Source organism: Manihot esculenta, chromosome 7, assembly GCF_001659605.2.
Source record: "Manihot esculenta cultivar AM560-2 chromosome 7, M.esculenta_v8, whole genome shotgun sequence".
NCBI classification, from domain to species: Eukaryota; Viridiplantae; Streptophyta; class Magnoliopsida; order Malpighiales; family Euphorbiaceae; genus Manihot; species Manihot esculenta.
The window spans coordinates 6,976,047-6,996,263 of NC_035167.2; the positions used below are offsets into that span (position 1 = coordinate 6,976,047).

The 20,217-nt window shown below is 27.0% G+C and overlaps 2 protein-coding genes across 2 annotated transcripts; both read right to left on the minus strand.

Moving 5' to 3' along the window:
• Positions 1-335: 335 nt before the first annotated feature.
• Positions 336-11,361, minus strand: LOC110619859 (nucleobase-ascorbate transporter 4). Its single transcript, XM_021763430.2, has 11 exons — positions 11,313-11,361; positions 9,832-10,015; positions 7,348-7,494; positions 7,110-7,206; positions 5,107-5,217; positions 2,998-3,099; positions 2,723-2,781; positions 2,329-2,420; positions 1,533-1,610; positions 1,069-1,226; positions 336-621 (listed from the first exon to the last, which is right to left on the minus strand). Exons 1-11 carry the CDS (start codon positions 11,359-11,361, stop codon positions 382-384), a joined length of 1,317 nt encoding a protein of 438 aa, XP_021619122.2. The 3' UTR covers positions 336-381.
• A 3,929-nt stretch (positions 11,362-15,290) lies between these two features.
• On the minus strand, positions 15,291-18,094 carry LOC110619858 (nucleobase-ascorbate transporter 4-like). Its single transcript, XM_021763429.2, has 6 exons — positions 17,689-18,094; positions 17,500-17,603; positions 17,202-17,384; positions 16,825-16,925; positions 16,486-16,561; positions 15,291-15,410 (listed from the first exon to the last, which is right to left on the minus strand). The coding sequence occupies exons 1-6, from the start codon at positions 18,092-18,094 to the stop codon at positions 15,291-15,293; spliced, it is 990 nt and encodes a 329-aa protein (XP_021619121.2).
• Between the last annotated feature and the right edge of the window lie 2,123 nt (positions 18,095-20,217).

Below are 20,217 nucleotides of genomic sequence, written 5' to 3' on the forward strand. Positions count from 1 at the left end.
TTTTTTTTCATTTTATTTTCTTATAATTATTAAAAAATATATTTTTTTATTAATTTTTCAATTATATTTATTTTAAATACATTAAATTTTATTAAATATTAAAAAGTATTTTACAAGTTTTTTTAAAATAAAATAAAATAAAATTATAATAATTAATTTATATGTTATTATAGTCTAATAAAAAAATATACCATAATTTAAAGACAATTAAAAATGAAAAAACGAATAAAAATTACTATGATCATCTTCCATTAAAAAAAGTCTATCAATGAAAAACAAAACTTTTAAATTTTTAATAACAAAGTTAAAATTTTTTAAATTTTTTGGATCTCGGTTTATAAATATCAACGGCTAACACAATTATAAGGAATTGTAAGGCTATCAATGTGAAGGATGAGAAGGAATCCCCAAAGTAGATTTCCATGAACGTCTTGAAGCAATATAAATCTTCCAATCTTCCCACAGCGGCCTCAACTCCATCTCCTCCTCCTTTGGCTTCAGCTCCTTCTTCTTTGGCTCTTTCTTGGAGGATTTGATGGGCATTATCAAATTAAAAATGAAAGCAACTATAGTGGCTGTAGTTGGTGCAGATGAGAAAATCACTTGTATAATGTCTTTGAACTGAAACCCAAAAATAAAAATAAAATAAAATAATCAAAACGAACATCAATTTTAATAGGGCATTTTTAATTGAGAAAGAATTACTATTATATTTCTAAATTTTTAGAAAATTCATCGGCTCATTTCTATTTTAAAATTATTTAATTAAAATATTTATATATTTTATAAAATTAAATTTTTTAGTTATTCTATCAAAAAAATTATGAACTAAATAGTATCAATACTTAAAATTATAGATTAAATTATATATATAATTAAAATTATAGAAAATAAACAATATAAATAATTTAAAGTAGCTAATGATTTTTTTAATATAAAAATTAAGGAGTTGAATTTTAAAAAATATATAGATGATTTAATTGAGTAATTTTAAAATAATGAACTAATAAATTTTATAAAAACTCAAAATTTTAATAACAATTTACACTTTAATTGAAGCATACTAACCCAAGAAGATCTGGAATGAGGAAGGCCTTGATTAAAAAATATATCAGAGCTGTAGTATTTACTGGTAGATATACCCACAAAGAGGGAGAAGCCTAAAATGAAATTTAACTTTGACCTATCCAAGTCCAAGTAGTGAAGATCTTTCAGACCACTGGAAACTGATGAGTCACCAAACAAATTTGTCTCAAAGTTAGTAATTATATTTAAAGATAGGAAAAAAAAAAACTTCTTGTTAGTATTGTCATATATATTTATCAAATATATATTATTATCAAAATTTAATAGTATAATTTTCATAATCTATAATATAAAAATAAATATTAAATTATATGATTGATAAGTATACTAATAATCTCATTGCCTTAAATAATTGCAAATTACGAATTAATGAAAAATGAAATTAAAAAAAAATTACTTTAATTAATTATTATTTGCAAATGAAATTCATAGAAAGAAATACATACGCAAATAGGGAGAGAGGATGATATAGAGAGACGCCGCAATTGGCAAGGGTACAGACGCCAGAATAGCACTCACTTTTCCTGTGAAAGTCAAATTTTTTACTGACTTGCCATTTTAAGGAGGATAGTCTATCAACATTGTATTGTATAATTGCTTTATATTTTAACACTATCACTCTTGATTGTAAATTTTGAATAAAATTTCTACAAATTATTTTTTTTAAAAAAAATTATATATTGTGCTTAATTCAAACTGTTGGGTTAAATTATGAAAAGATATAAAGTTTTAGATAATTTTTATAATAATAATAATAACAACAGTATCTTAAGTTTAATTATTCGCCTAATAAACTCATATTAAAGTGTGTAGTATTCGATTTAAATCAAAAAATAGATTAAATCGAATTAATTTAAAAATTCAGTTCGATTTGATTTTTAATTTTAAAAATTTTCGTTATTTCAATTTAGTTCGATTTTATCAGAAAAAATCAAAATCAGATAATAGTTTATTATTTTAATATAAAGAGATTAGATTATATTAAAATTAAAATATTTTAATTAAATTTTAAAATATTAAAAATAAATAATAAAAAATAAAAAATTTATTAAAAATTTAAATCGATCAAATCCAACTGAATTAAACTGATTCAATTTGATTTGATTTTTAATTTAAATCAATTCAATTCAATTTGATTTTAAATCGAATCGACTCAATGAACACCCTCGTTCCTATTACGTCATATCCCCTTATATAAAAAAAGGAATGATAATGATATGATGCTAAAAGTAAATACCAGACCTGTTGTGGAAAGAAGAAGCATAAAAATTGCTGATACAAAAACGACTCGTAGGCTGCCTACCTTTGTTAATCCAGTCAAACCAGTCTGTTCACTGCAGCCATGCATCCACCATCAAAATTAATTGTAATATTCAAATGAAGATTTTAAAAAAATACACCAGAAAATTCTCTTTAAAAATTATATACATGCTGTTTGATAATGCCCACCATAAAAAATAAATTATCAATTATTTATTAACTATTTAAAATATCAATAATTAAAATTACGGATCATTTATCCATAAAAAATTATAATTATATTTTTATTTAATTTAATAATTTTTATTTAGGAATGGAGGTTTGATAATATTAACAAGTAAATAAAAATTATATTCTGAAAAAGAATAGTGATTACACTGAAGCAGTGCAGCCAAATCCCATGCCAAACACTGCATCAATTAAAGTTCCAACTCCCTGAAAAATTATAAGAATAAATAATAATAATAATAAAAAGTGATAATGCTGAATCCAGAATATATATATTATCAATATTTTCTGTAAATATATAATTAATAATCAATTTTATTTTTATATTAGGGTTTTATATTCTAAATTTTTATTATTTTAAATAATAATGTCAATTATTAGTCTATTTTAAAGAAAAAAAAAAAAAAAAAGATGAATTGGTACCTGAAAGCCAATAGCAGGAGGAAGTGTATCAGGCGAAATGTGGAGTGCACTCCTATTTTCTTTCGCTTTTACATATCTTATGAACAAATTCTTTCGCTTTTCCTTTATTTCAGAAACAATAGAATCTTATGTCTAATATCAGCAGAATCAGAAAAAAAATTATGAAAGGAAAGAAATAATAATTTTTTTATAATTTTATCTTATATTTTAAAATAATTAATTTAAATTTAATTTTTTAATTTTTTAATTTTTTAAAAATTAAATATAACAGTTAAAATGTTTATTAATCCGTTAATAGAAATGTCACGATATTTAGTCTTATCCTTAAATTGTCACCACATTTTATAATATAATATACAACAATTGTAAAAAAAAAAGAAATTCGTATTTTTTAATTTTATCTATACTTTAAAAATAATTAATTTAATTCTATATTTTTAAAATATTTATTAATTACACCAAACAATTAAAAAAATACTATTTATTTATTATATTATTAATGAAAATACCATGTAATCATGTTATATATTATAAAATTAGTTAAAAAGTGAAATTTAATTTTAAATTATATATTTATATTAAAATATTAAATTTTATTTTTTAATTTAAATTTATTCTTAAAATATTATTAAAGGTCCAGATAAAACCATTACTTATCTATTTTTTTTTATTCTCAATCTATTTAATTTTTATTTCGCCTTTTAATAATAATTTATAAATAAATTTAAACTAAAAAAATAAAATTTAATATTTTTAACGCAAATTTGATTCTTTTATTAAAATTATCAAGTAATAATTTTTATTGCATAAATATAAATATTATACCTATACAGATGTGATGATGATATAATAATGTGACGATGACATAATATTTTCATTTTAAAAAAAAGATATAATATTTTTATTAGTGAATTAATGGTTATTTTATAATTGTTTTAATAGTCCGATATAATTAATAAAAATTTTAAAAATATAAAATTAAATTAATTATTTTTAAAGTATAAAGTAGAATAGTAAGAAATCGTAAAATATAAAATTTTTTGACAATTATTTTATCTTAATTACTATAATGAGACGACAACATGGTGATGATATGGCATGTCTATTAGTAAATTAACCAAAATTTTAAGTATAATTTTAGTCTTTCAGTTTAATTTTTCTCTTGCTAATTAGTTATTTATTTGTTTTGTGTTATTATTTTAAGATAAATTATTATTTAATTTCTAAATTTCATAATTATTTTACATTATATTTCCTACTTTTACAATTATTTCAATTTTATTCATTAATTTTTTTATTTGGTGAGAATAAGAAAAGTAAATGAGGGATGAATTTGAAATTATTTACGAATTAAGGAATGAATATGTAAATAATTACAATATTCTAGAGTAATTAATTTTAAAAACTAACAACAAAATAACTAAAGCATATGTAAAAGCAAAAAAGAGAGCATATAATCAAATTTTCGAAATAATAGAGTCAAATTACTATAGAAAATTTACTATTTTATCATAGTAATATAAAAAAAATCACTAATTAATTTTTTATTTTAAAAATATAATAAATTATTTATAGAATTTTAAAAAAATTATTAATTAATTATTCAATTAATTTAATCATAGAATGTTTTATTATTTAATTTTAATGGTATAAAAAAATTTATTAATTTATATTTTAATTTTATAAAAAATATCTATTAATTAGTTATTTCGTAACACATATTTATTTTTTTTCTACGGTATTTATTTTTTATTTAAAAATAAAAATTTTATAAAAATTTAGTTTAATTTAATTTATTTTTTATTAAATTTTATATTTGAAAAAAGTAAAAATTTATTTTCTATTTATAAAATTTTTATTTTTTTTAAAAAATTAAATTATAGATGATTTTCAAAATAAATCATATCATATAAAGTTAGGTATAATAGGGAAGGTTAATAATTAAAATTAATAGAATGATTAATTAATTAATTTTTTTAAATTTAAAAATATTTTAACATATTTTTTTAAAATAAAAAAATTAATTAATTAATTTTTTATACTATAAAATTTAATAGTAACTATCTCAATTATTATTATATATATATATACATAGTGGTGAGAAGTCACCTTCGCGGCAATATCAGGTTCAGATTTAGGTTGTCTTGAACGAGAGGATTTAGGGAGCCGTGGACGAATTTCCCCCCCTAATCTTGATGAGGCAGAAAACGTACCTATAGACTGCATACACGTAAGCTCTCATCAATAAGGAGAGACTTTAGGATTGAGAAGTATCAAGTTAAATTTTTTATCTGAGCTAACTGTATAAAAAAATAATAAATTACATTTTAATTTTTAAAATTAAAATTTTCTATTTTTATTTCGTTTGAATGTAAACTCTTTTTATTAATTTCTTCATAAATTCAAAAGTAAATACCGGTTAAATTTAACAAAAAATATTTTTATTCGCATAATATTCTTATTATATTCTACGACTTATTTAAAAAAAATATTTACATTTAAAAATATAATTCTTCTTTCTATCTCTCTCATTATTTCCTCTAAAAAGAATTGTAGATAGAGAAATGTATACTTGAAATGATTCTGGAGTATCTTATGACTTAAAAGAAGTTAAGAAAGATCATAAAATTTTTATAAAAAAGCTTAAGAAGATTGAATGTGTATTAAAAAATTCACAAATTTTATTTTTAATTTGTATATTTTAAATATTTGTCCTAATAATAAAAATAATTTAGTTATATGAAATGTGTGAATGAATAAAAGTATTATTTTTTAATAGTTGTTGTAATGGTAAAAGATAAGAGAAATTAAAAATGACAGAAAATATAAAAAAATTATAAATTTTAATATAATTTTATTATTAGGAATTGATGTGTTTTAATATATAAAATGTGAAGGGTTTAAGTATTTATAATTAAATAAATTTTATAGTCAGAAAATTGAGAAATTTCAAATTGTTTTGAATTGAGATGACTGTTTTAGTATATAAAAGGGAAGGAGTTAAATATTGTATAATTAGTTGAATTTTATAAAAAAAAATTGAAAATCACAGAAAATTTAAATAAAATGTAAATTTTATTTTTAGGGATCAATGTGTTTTAACTTATAAAAATAGTAGAATTTAAGTATTTAAAATTACTTGTATTTTAAAGCAAATAAAATTAAAAATTACAGTAAATTTGAAAAAATTCTAAATTTTATTTTCATGCACGGATGTGTTTTAACGTATAAAATTAAAAGGACGAAGGTTTAAAATTAATTGAATTTTAATACTAAGAAAATTGAAAATGACAGCAAATGTGAGAATTTTTTATTTTATTTTTAAGAATTGATGTGTTTTAGTGTATAAAATATAAAGATTTAAATGTAAAAATTTTCCCTTAAATAGAGAAGGGTATTTTAGAAAGAATTTTTTTAATAGGTAGGCATAAGATAAAACGATTATGTATTTAAATATAATAAAAATAGAAAAATTTAAGTATTTAATTTTAAAAATATAGTGATTAATATGTTAATTACGCTAAAATTTAAAAATTAAAATATATTTTACTCTTAATAAAAATATAAATTATACAGAAAATAGAAAAAGATAGTATAAATTTAGAAAATGTATTAATTATAATATGCATAAATATTTTAATATAAAATAATATAAACTATAAATATACAGTTATTTATCTCAAATTATTATTTAATTATATCGGTAATAATCCATAGTCTAATAATATTATTATATTTTAGAGTTTAAAATAGCAATATATTAATTGTGATTATAAAATTATATATTAATATTATTATATAATAGTTGATAACAATTTAAAATTATTATTTAAAAAATTTACTTTTTTTTTATATATAATAATATATTTTAATAAAAAATTATTTTATATTTAGTAAAATTATAATTTTAACTGTAGTTTTAATTTATTATAAAAAAATATAACGATTTTGATATTATCTATAATTAAATTTAAAATATATAATATAATAATTTACTGTTATTATTTTAAATTTATTTTTGAAATATGTATTTTCTTCCCAATATTTATATTTTTATCAAATTATAATATGAGATGAAGGAATTAAGGAAATGCTTATAAAATTAATCAAACCTCAACAGTAGCAACAAGGCTAGCCACCATCACTAAACAGACATCTCTAACTTCAAAAGTAGGATGGCCCCATTGAAATGGATTTGGTATCCTTATCCTGTATAGATAATAAACATATATATTAGCAAAATGTTAACGTACCAAACTAAACTACGTCGTATTATGTTAAAAATCAAACTTATTTTTGGTAGACAAGCAAGAGTGAATATGAAGGTTTAGTTGGTAAGTTTGATCTGACCATGGTGCAGCAGAAATGAGGCCAGAGCGATCAGTTCTACAGTTGGCTTGTGTTTGTGGAGATGTATTATCGTATACACCAGACACAGTCAAAATCTCGTCAAATGTCCATACAACAGCAATCGAGATTGTGATCCCAGCAAATCGACTGATTATAGGTTTTTTTTGGTTTCCAAAGCATAGGAAGCAACTGCAATAATAATAATAATAATAATAATAATAATAAAATAAATTATTATTGGGAGAAATAACCCAGAAATATATTGCAGATGAGGACAATTTGCCTAGTCCACAAAATCCATTAACAAAAAAAAAAGAAAAAGAAATAGAAAAATATGGTTTCTAATCACAAGACACATTTATCAAGCAATAGGGGAAAGCAAAACTTCCATCAACCCATAAACATCAAAAGCAACAAAGATATTGTTATGACTTTTGCAAATGCATTTGGCTGAGTATATATTTATAGTAGTAATTGGGGTTAACTCATTAAATATTTAAATTAAAATTAAAATTTATTTAATACTTAATTTATAAAAATTATAATAATTAAATATAAGTTAATCATATTATTAATAATTTAAAAAAATATTAAAATAATCATATATTATCAACAGTACCCTAAATTAATTAGAGACCAACTATTACGTATTTTACCATTAATTACAAAATTATTATTTTAATATTATTAAAATAATAAATTTAGTGATGATTTTAAAATTGCACTCACAAACTTAACCTGTTGGTAAGTGCATCCGAGTAAATCTGAAAGTTCTTAGGTTCGAATCCTCCAACCCCCAATTTAAAAAAAAAAAAAAATTTAAAATTATTATAAAAAAATTCACTTTTTTACTGCATATAATAATATATTTAATAAAAAAATTATTTTATATTTATCAAATTATAATTTTAATTGCTAAAAAAAATAAGTAAGCTATGCCTTATGATCTACCTGTTTGTTATTAATCGACAGCTACAGATAAACTATATAAGGTAAATATTTATGACCATTGTTTTAAACTTGCAATATAATAAAATTTATTTTAAACTTGCAATACAATAAAATGGATCTAATCCAACACATTGACCGATAGAATATACAAATATTGATAAATTATATAAGTGTAAAATATTTTTCGACATAAACAATAAGCATCATCAAATTTTGATTATATGTTGATATTTTAAAATATGTGTGAATATATAATTTTTTTTCATCTTTCGATACAAAATATAAGTACAAAAAATTTTATAACATAAGTATCAAAAAATTTTAATTATATACCAACGTTTTAAAATATATATTAGTATATCGTTTTTTCTCCAATAAAAATCTCCCGACACAAAATGAAAGTATATAAAATTTTACCATATAAATGTAAAAATTTTTTAATTATGTACTTACGCTTAAAATATTATATTACTATATTTTAAATGAATTAATATAATTTAATTTTTTGATTCAAGTTTTATTAACTAGTTCAATTTTTGTTTTTTGATTTTTTATAAATTGATTTGATTTTAATTTATATTAAAAATCAATTTTTAGTCCAATTTAATTTTTTGATTCAATTCAATTTACTTATAATTTTCATTCATTTCACAAAATTAGTTATTTTCAATGATTACAAGTCAGTTTAGTATTAAACCGAAACAATGAAATTCAATTTGATTTCTTTTGAAATAAAAACAATATTTCAGTTTGATTCGAATTAAAATTGAAAAGTTGATTTTAATTTGATTTAGTTTGAAGTTCAAACAATCGATTACATTACATAACCTTATCAATATATTGAAACTTGACTCAGATCATTAAATATGTGAAAAATAAAGAGTTAAAGAGTTTGAAATTCGATCGAAATGGATCTAGAGTTTAACTAATGTATCATTAACTTGCATGTATCTACTTATTTAAATTGTTTTTATAATGACTAGGTATAAATTAATAATTATTTTACAATTACTAAGTACAAATATATATATATATATATATATATATATATATATATATATATATATATATATATATATATATATATATATATATATATATATATATAATTGATTATAATAAAATAATAAGTATTTACAATAATTTAAGTAGTAAGAGATGTATAAATTATTCTAAGAGGTCATAGGATTGATTCTTGGCATTAACACAATATTTTTTCTATTAAATCTGCGCGATTCAATTTAAAAAATTTAATTTAATCATCTGGATTTTAGTACAATAATTATCATATTACTTTGCATCGATTTGATTTGATTTTAATAACCATCACCAACATAATATTTGCATCTCAAATAATTACCCACAAAATGAATAATATTGTCATTTCATTAACAATACAGAAAATAATGACGTTTTAAACGATATATTTCAAAATATCAGTAACTATTGAAAGCGACCTATCGACTAAACAATAAACCAACCTGTATTTGACCTTGTGATCTGACAACCTATCCTGGATTCAACCTATCTGACCTATTTTGTATCTTGTTTGGCATCTTTACGACTTGTCGACTTGTTCGACCTCTCTCGCGTCTTGATGACCTATCACTTCCAACGAGGTTTAAAGCATGCTTCATGTGAATATCTTTTCTTCCCTTTTTTGGCTTGTACAATATAGAAAGTTTAGCTTGTACAGCGTATGAAGTTTGGATTGATACTGTATAGAAAATTAGTATTCATAGATTTTCCTAAACAGGGGTGAACCTGATGTATATATTGTGACATCCTGTAAATGAAAGGATATAACTTTCTTTCTCAAATTATGAGTATCTTCATTTCTACATGGTATTAGAGTCATGAAGGTTAAAAAAGAACACGAGGAGAACTCATGATCCAAGAAAAACTTTCCAATCCTTGTACATTAAACTCTAATGACAATCCGGACAATTTAAGTACCCAAGTGCAATTAAAAGAAGAGAACTACGAAGAATGGACAAGGGCTATGTGAACTGCATTGAGAGCAAAAAAGAAATACGGCTTTGTCGATGGATTCTTCAAACAACCAGAGGACGATGCATCGAAACTCCAAGATTAGTGGACAGTTAACTCTATGATGGTTTTATGGGTATTCAATACTATTGAACCGAAAGGGTGAAGAATCTGTGGAAAGGTATTAAGCAGAGTTTCTCAATTGAAAATGGACCACGAAGGCAGCAATTGAGATCAGACATAGCAAACTGTAGGCAGGATGGTCAAAACATTATAATCTATTTCGGTAAATTCAAAACCTAGTGGGATGAGATTAATAACTATGATCAACTACTGGTGTGTGCATGTGTAGGCTGCAAATGCAATATGACGTTGAATTGGAATGAAAATGTGAGGAAGAAAGAGTTCATCAATTTATGATGGGCTTGGATAAAGAAGGTTATGGTACCATTTGGTTACATATCTTAAGCACTGACCCTTTGCCTAATTTGAATCGTGCTTATGTTACGGTGGTTCAAAAAGAGCAAGTGAGAATCGTGACGAGAAGCAAAGATGAATGGGACAACCCCATGACTTTCGCGATTCAGACCAGTGATTGAAATTTAGAGGGACAAAGATAAAACTTCTATTTGCTGTCATTGCAATCGAAGGGTCATTACACTGAAAGTTATTTCCAGTTAATAAGCTACCAGAATGGTGGGGGCACTCGGCATCGTGGAAACTTAGGTGTGTGAGGTAACGCTCAAAAGTGTGGGACTGGAGGAGGACATGATAAAGGAGGTGCTATATGAGCACACACGACACAAGCAGCTGCAGTTGATACTAAACGAGAAGCAATGATAGATGCAGACCGAACGGGCTAAAAGGTCTCAATGATGAGCAATGGGCTGCTCTGTTAGACATGTTAAACTCTCACCAGAATACTAAGGAGATGATAACAAGTAACCAAAGAAATTTTCCTTGGATTATTCACATAGGAGCTTCTCATCATATGGTAGGAACTAAGGCTTGTCTAAACGACTTACATGACATTGCACCATGCTCGGTAGGATTGCCTAATGGGGAGAACACCATGGTAGGCAAAGAAAGAATCGTGTTACTTGGCGAGAATTTAAAATTACGATGAGTTCTTTTTGTTCCCAATCTGAAATGCAATCTGATTTCTGTCTCTCAGCTGCTTAATGGTTCAAATCTGCTTATTCGACTCACTAATAAAATATGTAATATTCCGGACCTAAATTCAAAGATTTTGATTGGCGTGGGTAAACAACACTAGGGGCTTTACTTCCTTAAATGAGTCGCTTTAGTTCATGCTTGCAAGTTGAGTAGTGGAGGAACTTTTGAGTTTTGGCATAACAAACTAGGACATCCGTCGTTTAAAGTGACAAGTTTGATTCTAGGAACTGATAAAATGGATAGAAAATTTAATAAAACTTGTATAGTTTGTCTTCAAGCAAAACAAACAAGAAAAGCTTTTGTTTCTAGTAAAGCTACAAAGTGTTTTGATTTGATACACTATGACTTGTGAGGACCCTATACTATTCCCGCTTCTTATAGAACCCGTTATTTCTTGACCATAGTTGATGATTGTTCGCTTGTTGTTTGGATTTATTTGCTCAATCGCAAAAGTGATATGGTAAGTATTCTTAAAAAATTCGTGGCCATGATCAAGTGTCAGTTTGACAAAAGTGTGAAAGTCATTAGAAGTGACAATGGAAGCAAATTTATATGTTTAAAGGAATAGTTTGATGATCTCAAAATATTGCATCAAACCTCTTGTGTTGGAACGCCTCAACAAAATGGCTGAGTGGAATGAAAACATCTTCATATTTTGAATGTGGCAAGGGGCCTTGCGTTTTCAAGCAAATTTCCCCTTTGAATTCTGGGGTGAATGTGCATTAACAACCGAATATTTAATTAATAGAATTTCATCTGACTTGTTGCATGGAAAAACTCCACATGAAATTCTCTTCAGGTAAGCTCCTTCTTACACTCACCTTTGAGTTTTCGACTGCTTGTGTTATGCCCATAATCTGCAAAGGGATAAAGAAAAATTTACCAGTAGAAATCATCGGTGTCTCTTTGTTGGGTATTCTTTTGGTCGGAAAGGTGGAAAGTTGTATGACTTGGACACTCAAGAATACTTTGTCCCACGAGATGTTGTGTTTGCTAAAGCCGATTTTCCATTTGCTAAGAGCACTAATAATGCGACTGTAGATGCTTGAGGTGTGGACTTAGGAGATACAGTTGATGACTCACATAGTACCCCAGGAGAGGAATCGCCAGGCCACCTAGGTAGTTCATTTACCAACCTTCATGCGGCAGACAACCTTCCTAGATACAATGATAAGGTCGAAAGAAGTGTTGCTGCTTTCGAGCAACTAGGATCGGGATTCCATAATGAGGTCGGACGGAGTAATATAGCTCCCCAGTAGTCGGAGGGATGCAATAAAGTGGTCGAAAGGAGTGATGGAGCTTTTGGGCTATTAGGAAGGGGTCAACAAAAAGAGGTCAGAAGACGTATTGTTGCTTCCGAGCAGTCAGGAATGGTATGCCATAAAGAGTTCGGACAGAGTAATATAGCTACCGAGCAGTCGGATAAGGGATGCAATAAAGCGGTCGAAAGCAGTGATGTAGATTCCAGGCAGGAATGCGATAAAGCAGTCGAAAGGAGTGATACAACTTCCAGGTTGTTAGGAAGGGGTCAACGAACTAAATAGGTTTCGATTCATTTAAAAGACTATATGACTCACGCGATCAGAGTAAGCTCCTTGCCGTGCTCGTCCTCTTCATTAGCTCCTTCTTCAAGTACCCTTTACCCTATAGCACATTATTTGAGTTATGATAAATTTTCTACACAACATAGGTGTTTCTTAGGAGCGATTACTGCGTGCCATGAACCCACCTCTTACACTGAAGCTTTCAAGATGCCTGGTGGAGAGAGGCTATGCGTGCGAAAATTCAGGCTTTAGAGGACAATGGTACATGAATAGCTGAAAGCTTGCCTCCTGGGAAGTGAGCCATTGGGAGCAAATGGATGTACAAAATCAAGTATAACTCTGATGGGAGTATTAAATGATACAAGACACAACCAGTTATCTTGAGTAATAGACAAGTTGAAGGGTTTGATTATCAGGACACCTTTGCCCCCACAACAAAAATGGGTACTATGCAGTACTCTTCTTGCAGTTGCAGCTGCCAAGAATTGGGAATTACATCAAATGAACATTTATAATATATTCTTACACGGTGATTTGCAGGAAGAAGTCTATATGAAGATGCCATCTAGCTTTGGCTCTTCCTCTTCTGGCTCCGTTGTTGCCTCTATAAGTTGCTTTATGGTTTACATCAAGCGCCTCGATGTTGGCTTGCCAAGCTAGCTGCTTCTTTACGAGCCTATGGTTTTCAGCAACTATACTTCGATTACTCCTTATTCATTCTTCACATTATATCGATTTATTTGATTGCCCTTTTCTATGTTGATGATCTAGTTGTCACAGGCAATGATCTTTTTACTATTCAGAAATTCAAGGAGTACTTGAGCCGCTATTTTCACATGAAAGACTTGGACAAACTGAAATATTTCTTGGGGATCTTGGTAGCCTGCATTATAGAAGGTCTTTTTCTCTGTCAACATAAGTATGCCTTGGATATAATTTCTGACGTCGGATTACTCGACTCCAAATTCGCTGCCACTCCTCTTGAACAAAACCATCAGTTAGCTTTTGCGAAGGGTGTTGAATTCACTGCTCCTACCTCCTATTGACGCTTGGTGGGTTGCCTTGTTTATCTCACTATTACTTGGCCCGAATTGTCTTACTATGTCTATATCCTTGCACAGTTCATGCAACGATCTCAACAAGCCCATTGGAAGGCCGCACTATGAGTTGTCTATTATCTTAAAGGTTGACCTAGTTAGGATATCTTGATGCATGCCTATTGTAACTTTGCCTTAAACACCTACTGCGACTTCGACTGGGCTAGTTCTCCTTTGATCCGCCGGTTTCTCACAGGCTATTTTGTTCTTTTGGGTGGCTCTCCCATTTCTTAAAAAATTAAGAAACAACCAACCGTGTCTCGCTCTTACGCTGAAGCTGAATATAGGACTATGACAACTGTCGCCTATGAACTTAAATGGTTGAAAAGCCTTTTAATCTCTCTTGGTGTGTCTCCCACTATGCCTATGCAATTGTATTGTGATAGTCAGACTGCTATACACATTGTGACCAATCATGTCTATCACGAGCGCACCAAATATGCAATTGTATTGTGATAGTCAGACTGCTATACACATTGTGACCAATCATGTCTATCACGAGCGCACCAAATATATTGAAGTAGACTGCCACTTTGTTCGCAATGAAATTCTCTATGGAAACATTGCACGACCCACGTTCACAATTTTATGCAGCTGGCTGATATCTTCACCAACGTCTTGGAGAAAGATCAATTTCATTTTCTTCTTGGCAAATTGGGCATTCGGGACCTTCATGCTCCAACTTGAATGGGGTGTTGGAAGCGATCTATTGACCAGACGACGAATCAACCTATATCCGACCTGTCTCCAATCTTGACGATCTGTTGATTTGTCTCACGTTTTGACAACCTGTCACTTCCAACAAAGTTTAAGGCGTGCTTCATGTAAATATCTTTTCTTTCTTTTTTTATTTTTATCTTGTACAGTATAAGAAATTTAGCTTGTACAACGTAGGAAGTTTGAGTTTGTCTTGTACAGTATAAGAAGTTTAGCTTGTACAACGTAGAAAGTTTGAGCTGATACTGATAAAAAGTTTTATATTCATAAATTTTCCTAAATAGAAGTAAACCTAATGTATATATTGTGATATCCTGTCAATGAAATGATATAATTTTCTTTTTCAAATTATACGTGTCTCTGTTTCTAAAATAACATATTTACCAATATATTTTTGTATCGCTAAATATAATATTTTATGGATCAAATTTATATTAGTGCTGTTTTTGTAGTAGTAATGTATCATTGGCTACATACAATTCAACCACAAAGAGAACTTGGGAAATAAGTGATTAAGAGGGACACTTACATGGGTTGAGAAAATCATAATAGCCAATGCTGGGAGTCCAATTGCAGTACATTTCATCATCTACAAGCATTAATCCAGTCGAGAAATGTCACACAACATAGAATTTAATTCATAAACAGAACAAATTAAATGCAACAGTAATAAATCAAATTAACCATATGACGATATTCACAAAGAAAATTTCTATTTAATTTGTGATCATTGTTAGCAAAAAATAATTATGAAAAATAAAATGCGTAATGAATATATCCTCAGCAAAGTTGAGTAATTTCCTGTTAAAATTAAAATAATAGATCAAATTGAATAATTTAAAAATTTTAAATTATTAAAGTGAATTTTATCAATTTTTTATAGTAAAATTTATCTTATTATATCTTAAAAATTTTTTAATTCAGATAGACCGATCCAAATAAGTAATATAAATTTTTGGAAGATTTACATTTTAGTTCATGAGTATTGCCATTATTAATAAGTCAATCCTTATATTTTCATAAATCTATTAAAACATCCTTCACTTTTCTCTCCGTCAATGAAATAGTCATTCCGTCATCTTTTTTGTTAAAAATTGTAAAAGATGAGAGACAAAATTTTTAAAATCCAATTTTGTCCTCAAATAAACCCTTTATTTAGTCATTGGATATTATTATAATTAACAAGTCAGTTCCTATATTTTCGAAGATCTATTAAAATATCCTTATCTTTTCTCATATCCATTAAAATGTTTTTATTGTTTCTTTCCGTTAATAAAATAATCTCTCCTCCTTCTCCTTAAAAAAGAAAAAGAAAAAGAAAAAGAAAAAAAATCTCTTCCTTCTTAAAGAAGAAGAATAAAAAGAAAAATCAAAGAAGAAAACGAAAAAAAGAACCAAAGAAGAAGAACAAGAAAAAAAAGAATCAATGAAGAAGAAAAGGAAGAATCAATGAAGAAGAAAAAAGAGGAGGAGGAAAAAAAATAAGGTAATTTGGTCTTTTACTATATTTTTATCGGCAGAAATAAATGGAAAGACTATTTTATTGACGGGGAGAAAAAATAAATATATTTCTAAAAATATAAAAATTGACTTGTTAATAATTACTAAATTTTTTGATTCGCGATATACGGATCCAAATAAAAAATATAAAGTATTTGTGTTACCTGTGGAAATCCACGGTCGCGAAGCTCAAGCCCAGTGAGAGTCACAAGTGGAATAGAAGCGACAAGGTCAAGTTTGCTGGCATCATACGAAATTCAAATTTAAAGATCAGATAGTAGTGATACTATTATAAACACTAAATACATAATTTAATTTTTAATTTTTATATAAGAATTAATTTGTACTCAAATTTTTTTATTTCACTTTTATAAAAATATAATTATTCAATTTCTAAATGCGAATATAATTTATATATATTTTAAATTTTAAAAATTAAATAATTATTCTTTATAAAATTTAAAATTTACTAGTTAAATTTTATAAAGTTTTAGCGATTGTACCTAACGAAGATCTCGACTAGACCAGAGTAACCAATGATGATTTGAAGGAAGGATCCAATAATGCTTGCTCCTTGTATGCGTCTCATGGATTCCTCAAACCTCTAGTATTCACAACCACCCACAAAATATAAATAAGATTATATTTTAAAAAAAAATTAATTAAAAAAATTAAATTTTTTATTATAAATAAGAAAATTATTAAAATAAAAAATTAATTAAATTAAATTCTTACAAGATTTTTAGTTTTAAATAGAGAATAGGTGAGTTATGTGTTAAATGGAATTGAATAAATTCAGACTCTGTAAAAAAAATAAAAATAAAAAGAAATAGACATTTCTACCTACATGAAATTATATAGATAAGTTGACGAAACTAACCTGACGAGGAGTAAGTGTGTCTCCAAATTTATTATTAATTGATACAGCAATGGAGATGGCGGCGTTGATGAAAGCTTGGGAAATTTGCATCACCACCGGAAGTTGAGAACCGAACAAAACCTGCAAGCCCGTGTTTACAGCTGCTGTAAACAACGACATTTGGATTGCCTCAGCTTTCTCCACCTGATTTAATTTCCACAGAAAAAAAAATCAATTAATTATCAGTAATTCATATCAAATATTCCCAATTAATTAAATTAAAAACATAAAAGGAAGGGTGTTAATTAAGATTGTTTACATTGCCACCGCCGATCACCTCGGCCAGCGTCGAGGGGATGACCATAGCAGTCCAGATGATCACTATACAAGTCTGTAATCCCATGAGATAAAGAGATGGATCACCTGCATTCAAATGAACGGGTTTGGACATTTTCTTTTTATTGAGCATGAAAATTTTTATTGAATATGAATGAGGGAGGGAAAATACTCCAAGCTGGATTCTCTCCAATGGGAATATTGACTTTAGATAGATAAGCCTTCGCCTCAACCCGTCTCTTTTGAAAATGCTCTACACAAGCTTTTTCTATCTCACTTCTTGATCTGGTCGGTTCTCGCCGACGTCGCCGTACTTGATGTGGTGGCGGTGGTGGTTTCGATGGTTCTGGAGGTAGATTTGATGGTGGAGGAGGAGGTAGAGGTGGGGGTGACTCAGGCGGTGGTGATTTATACGGGTAAGCAGAAGAAGCAGTAGCAGGGAAGCCATAGTTGAAAGTATACCAATGATTTAGGCAATTAGGGCAATGGGGCGGAGAAGAGAAAGAGAAGTGGTGGAGAGGCGGTGGTCTATGGCGGCAATAAGGGCAGTCTGGGATGCATGTATCGATGCCTTCCATTTTCGTCTTCTCTTATCCCTTCTCTGCCTCGCATGGCCAACTTTTTCAACTAAAATTTATATAAATATGGAATTTTGAGAAAGTCAAAAGATGAAGAAAAATATGTAAACAATATGCACGTCAGAGCCTGTGTTAGATGGACCTATAAAGAAATATCTAAAAATTTAATTTAATAGTTTATGTTTAATTCATGACTATAAGATATTATTAAACAAATACTAGTTTTCTTAAATAAATTAAATAATTTAATTATAATATCTTAATATTGTAGGTATAACTATATAATCCTAAATTGAGACATTCTTATAATTTTTCGTCCCCCTGTTAATTAAAGAATTTTTATTTAGAGAATTTTTATTTAATTTAATGATGATGTTGAATCGGCCTCTTCCTCTGGAATCTCTGAGTCCTTTATTTGATGTTGACTATGGCATCTCTGGAACACTAATGATGATATTGTAACTACAACATCCAGTTCCTTAAATGGCTACAAGAGATTTGAGAGTGGGAAAGGAGCGTTGTGTGGCTGCCTGAAGATCTTCTTACTAATTGGTCTCCTTTAGCCTTGATTTATACCTAGCAAAATATTTTCCCAAACCAGAGAAACCAATCACCATTTGGAAGATGGAGGAAATGAGACTTGCTCCTTGTACGCGTCTCATGAATTCTTCATACCTCTAAAAATATCATACCACATTAATTCATAAGTTTTTATAAACCATGAAATTTAATTGTAATTTTTTAATAGAAAATTGTAATTTTTTAATTAATGATAATGATGCGGTAATCGATTTGATTCAATTTAGTTCGGTTAAATTTAATTTTTTAATAAATTTTTTATTTTTTACATTTTATTTTTATTATTTTAAAATTTAGTTAAAATATTTTAACTATGATCTAATCTCTTTATATTATTGAAAATAATATATTATTATCACTAATTAATTTAATTTAATTTTTTTAATTTTTTTATTAAAATTAAATTAAATTAAAATAATTAAAATTTATAAATTAAAAATTAAATTAAATTAAATTAAATTAAATAAATTAAAATTTTAAATTAATTTAATTTATTAATTTTTTAATTTAAACCGAATTATTATGCTAAATCCTACTAATTACTACCCATATATTACTAAGGAAATATCCAACACCGGTCGTCACTAAAGACAGCGAAATATTTAGCAAACACATTATTCATTGCAATGCCAATTTATTAATATAAATTTATTAATAAATTTATATATAAAGGTTTAAAAAAATAATAAGTTATTAAAAGGAAAAAGTTACTTTTTTCAGATGTTTCCCTTCCTGGTTTGGTTGTTTCAGATGTTTCGCTTCCTGGATTGGTAATTTCGGTGACTGGTTTAGTTGTTTCAGGTGTTGGTCCGTCTGGTGCAGTGGACGGGTGTGGGCAAAAAGAACAAGAAGGGACACAGTAACCGAAGGCAAGTTTATTTTGGAGGCAAAAAGGACAGCTGGGGACGCACTGGCAACAGTGTAATGGATGGGAACGAGAAGGACATGTTGGAAAATAATCCAGAGGAGATGCATGTTGGCAACATGTGCAGTTTGCGACCCACATTTTAAATCTAATTATCCTAAACATACGAATGATACCATAATTAATATATATAAATATTTTTTTATATATTTATATATTTATATATAGACTTGAGAGTTGACTATTAAAAAAAGAAAAAGAAAAAGAAAGAGGGAATATTGGTCCCCTGGATGAGGTGGGTGCAGATTCCTTTGGAGCAAACATTATCGTATAGTTTGCAGAATTTATTGTCATTATCAATAAAACATCGTACTTGGCGGTCCATATGATGAGTTGGCCATTTATTCTTAATTGGAGCGCAACAACCCTCAATCATTTTTGAAAAATTATAAGCTTCAACTACGAATGTGACCTGTAAATTTTGTTTTCTTCATTGAGTATGTATGTAGAAGAATTATAAATATTATAAGGTCTACTGATAAATTTATATGTGAAAATATATAAATGGTTCAAATATGTACGTAAATAAATTATATATTTATAGAAAATTTAGAATTAAGAAATTGTATTTCAGTTCTAAAATTTTTATATAGTAAGTTTTTCTTGTTTCTATTCCCAT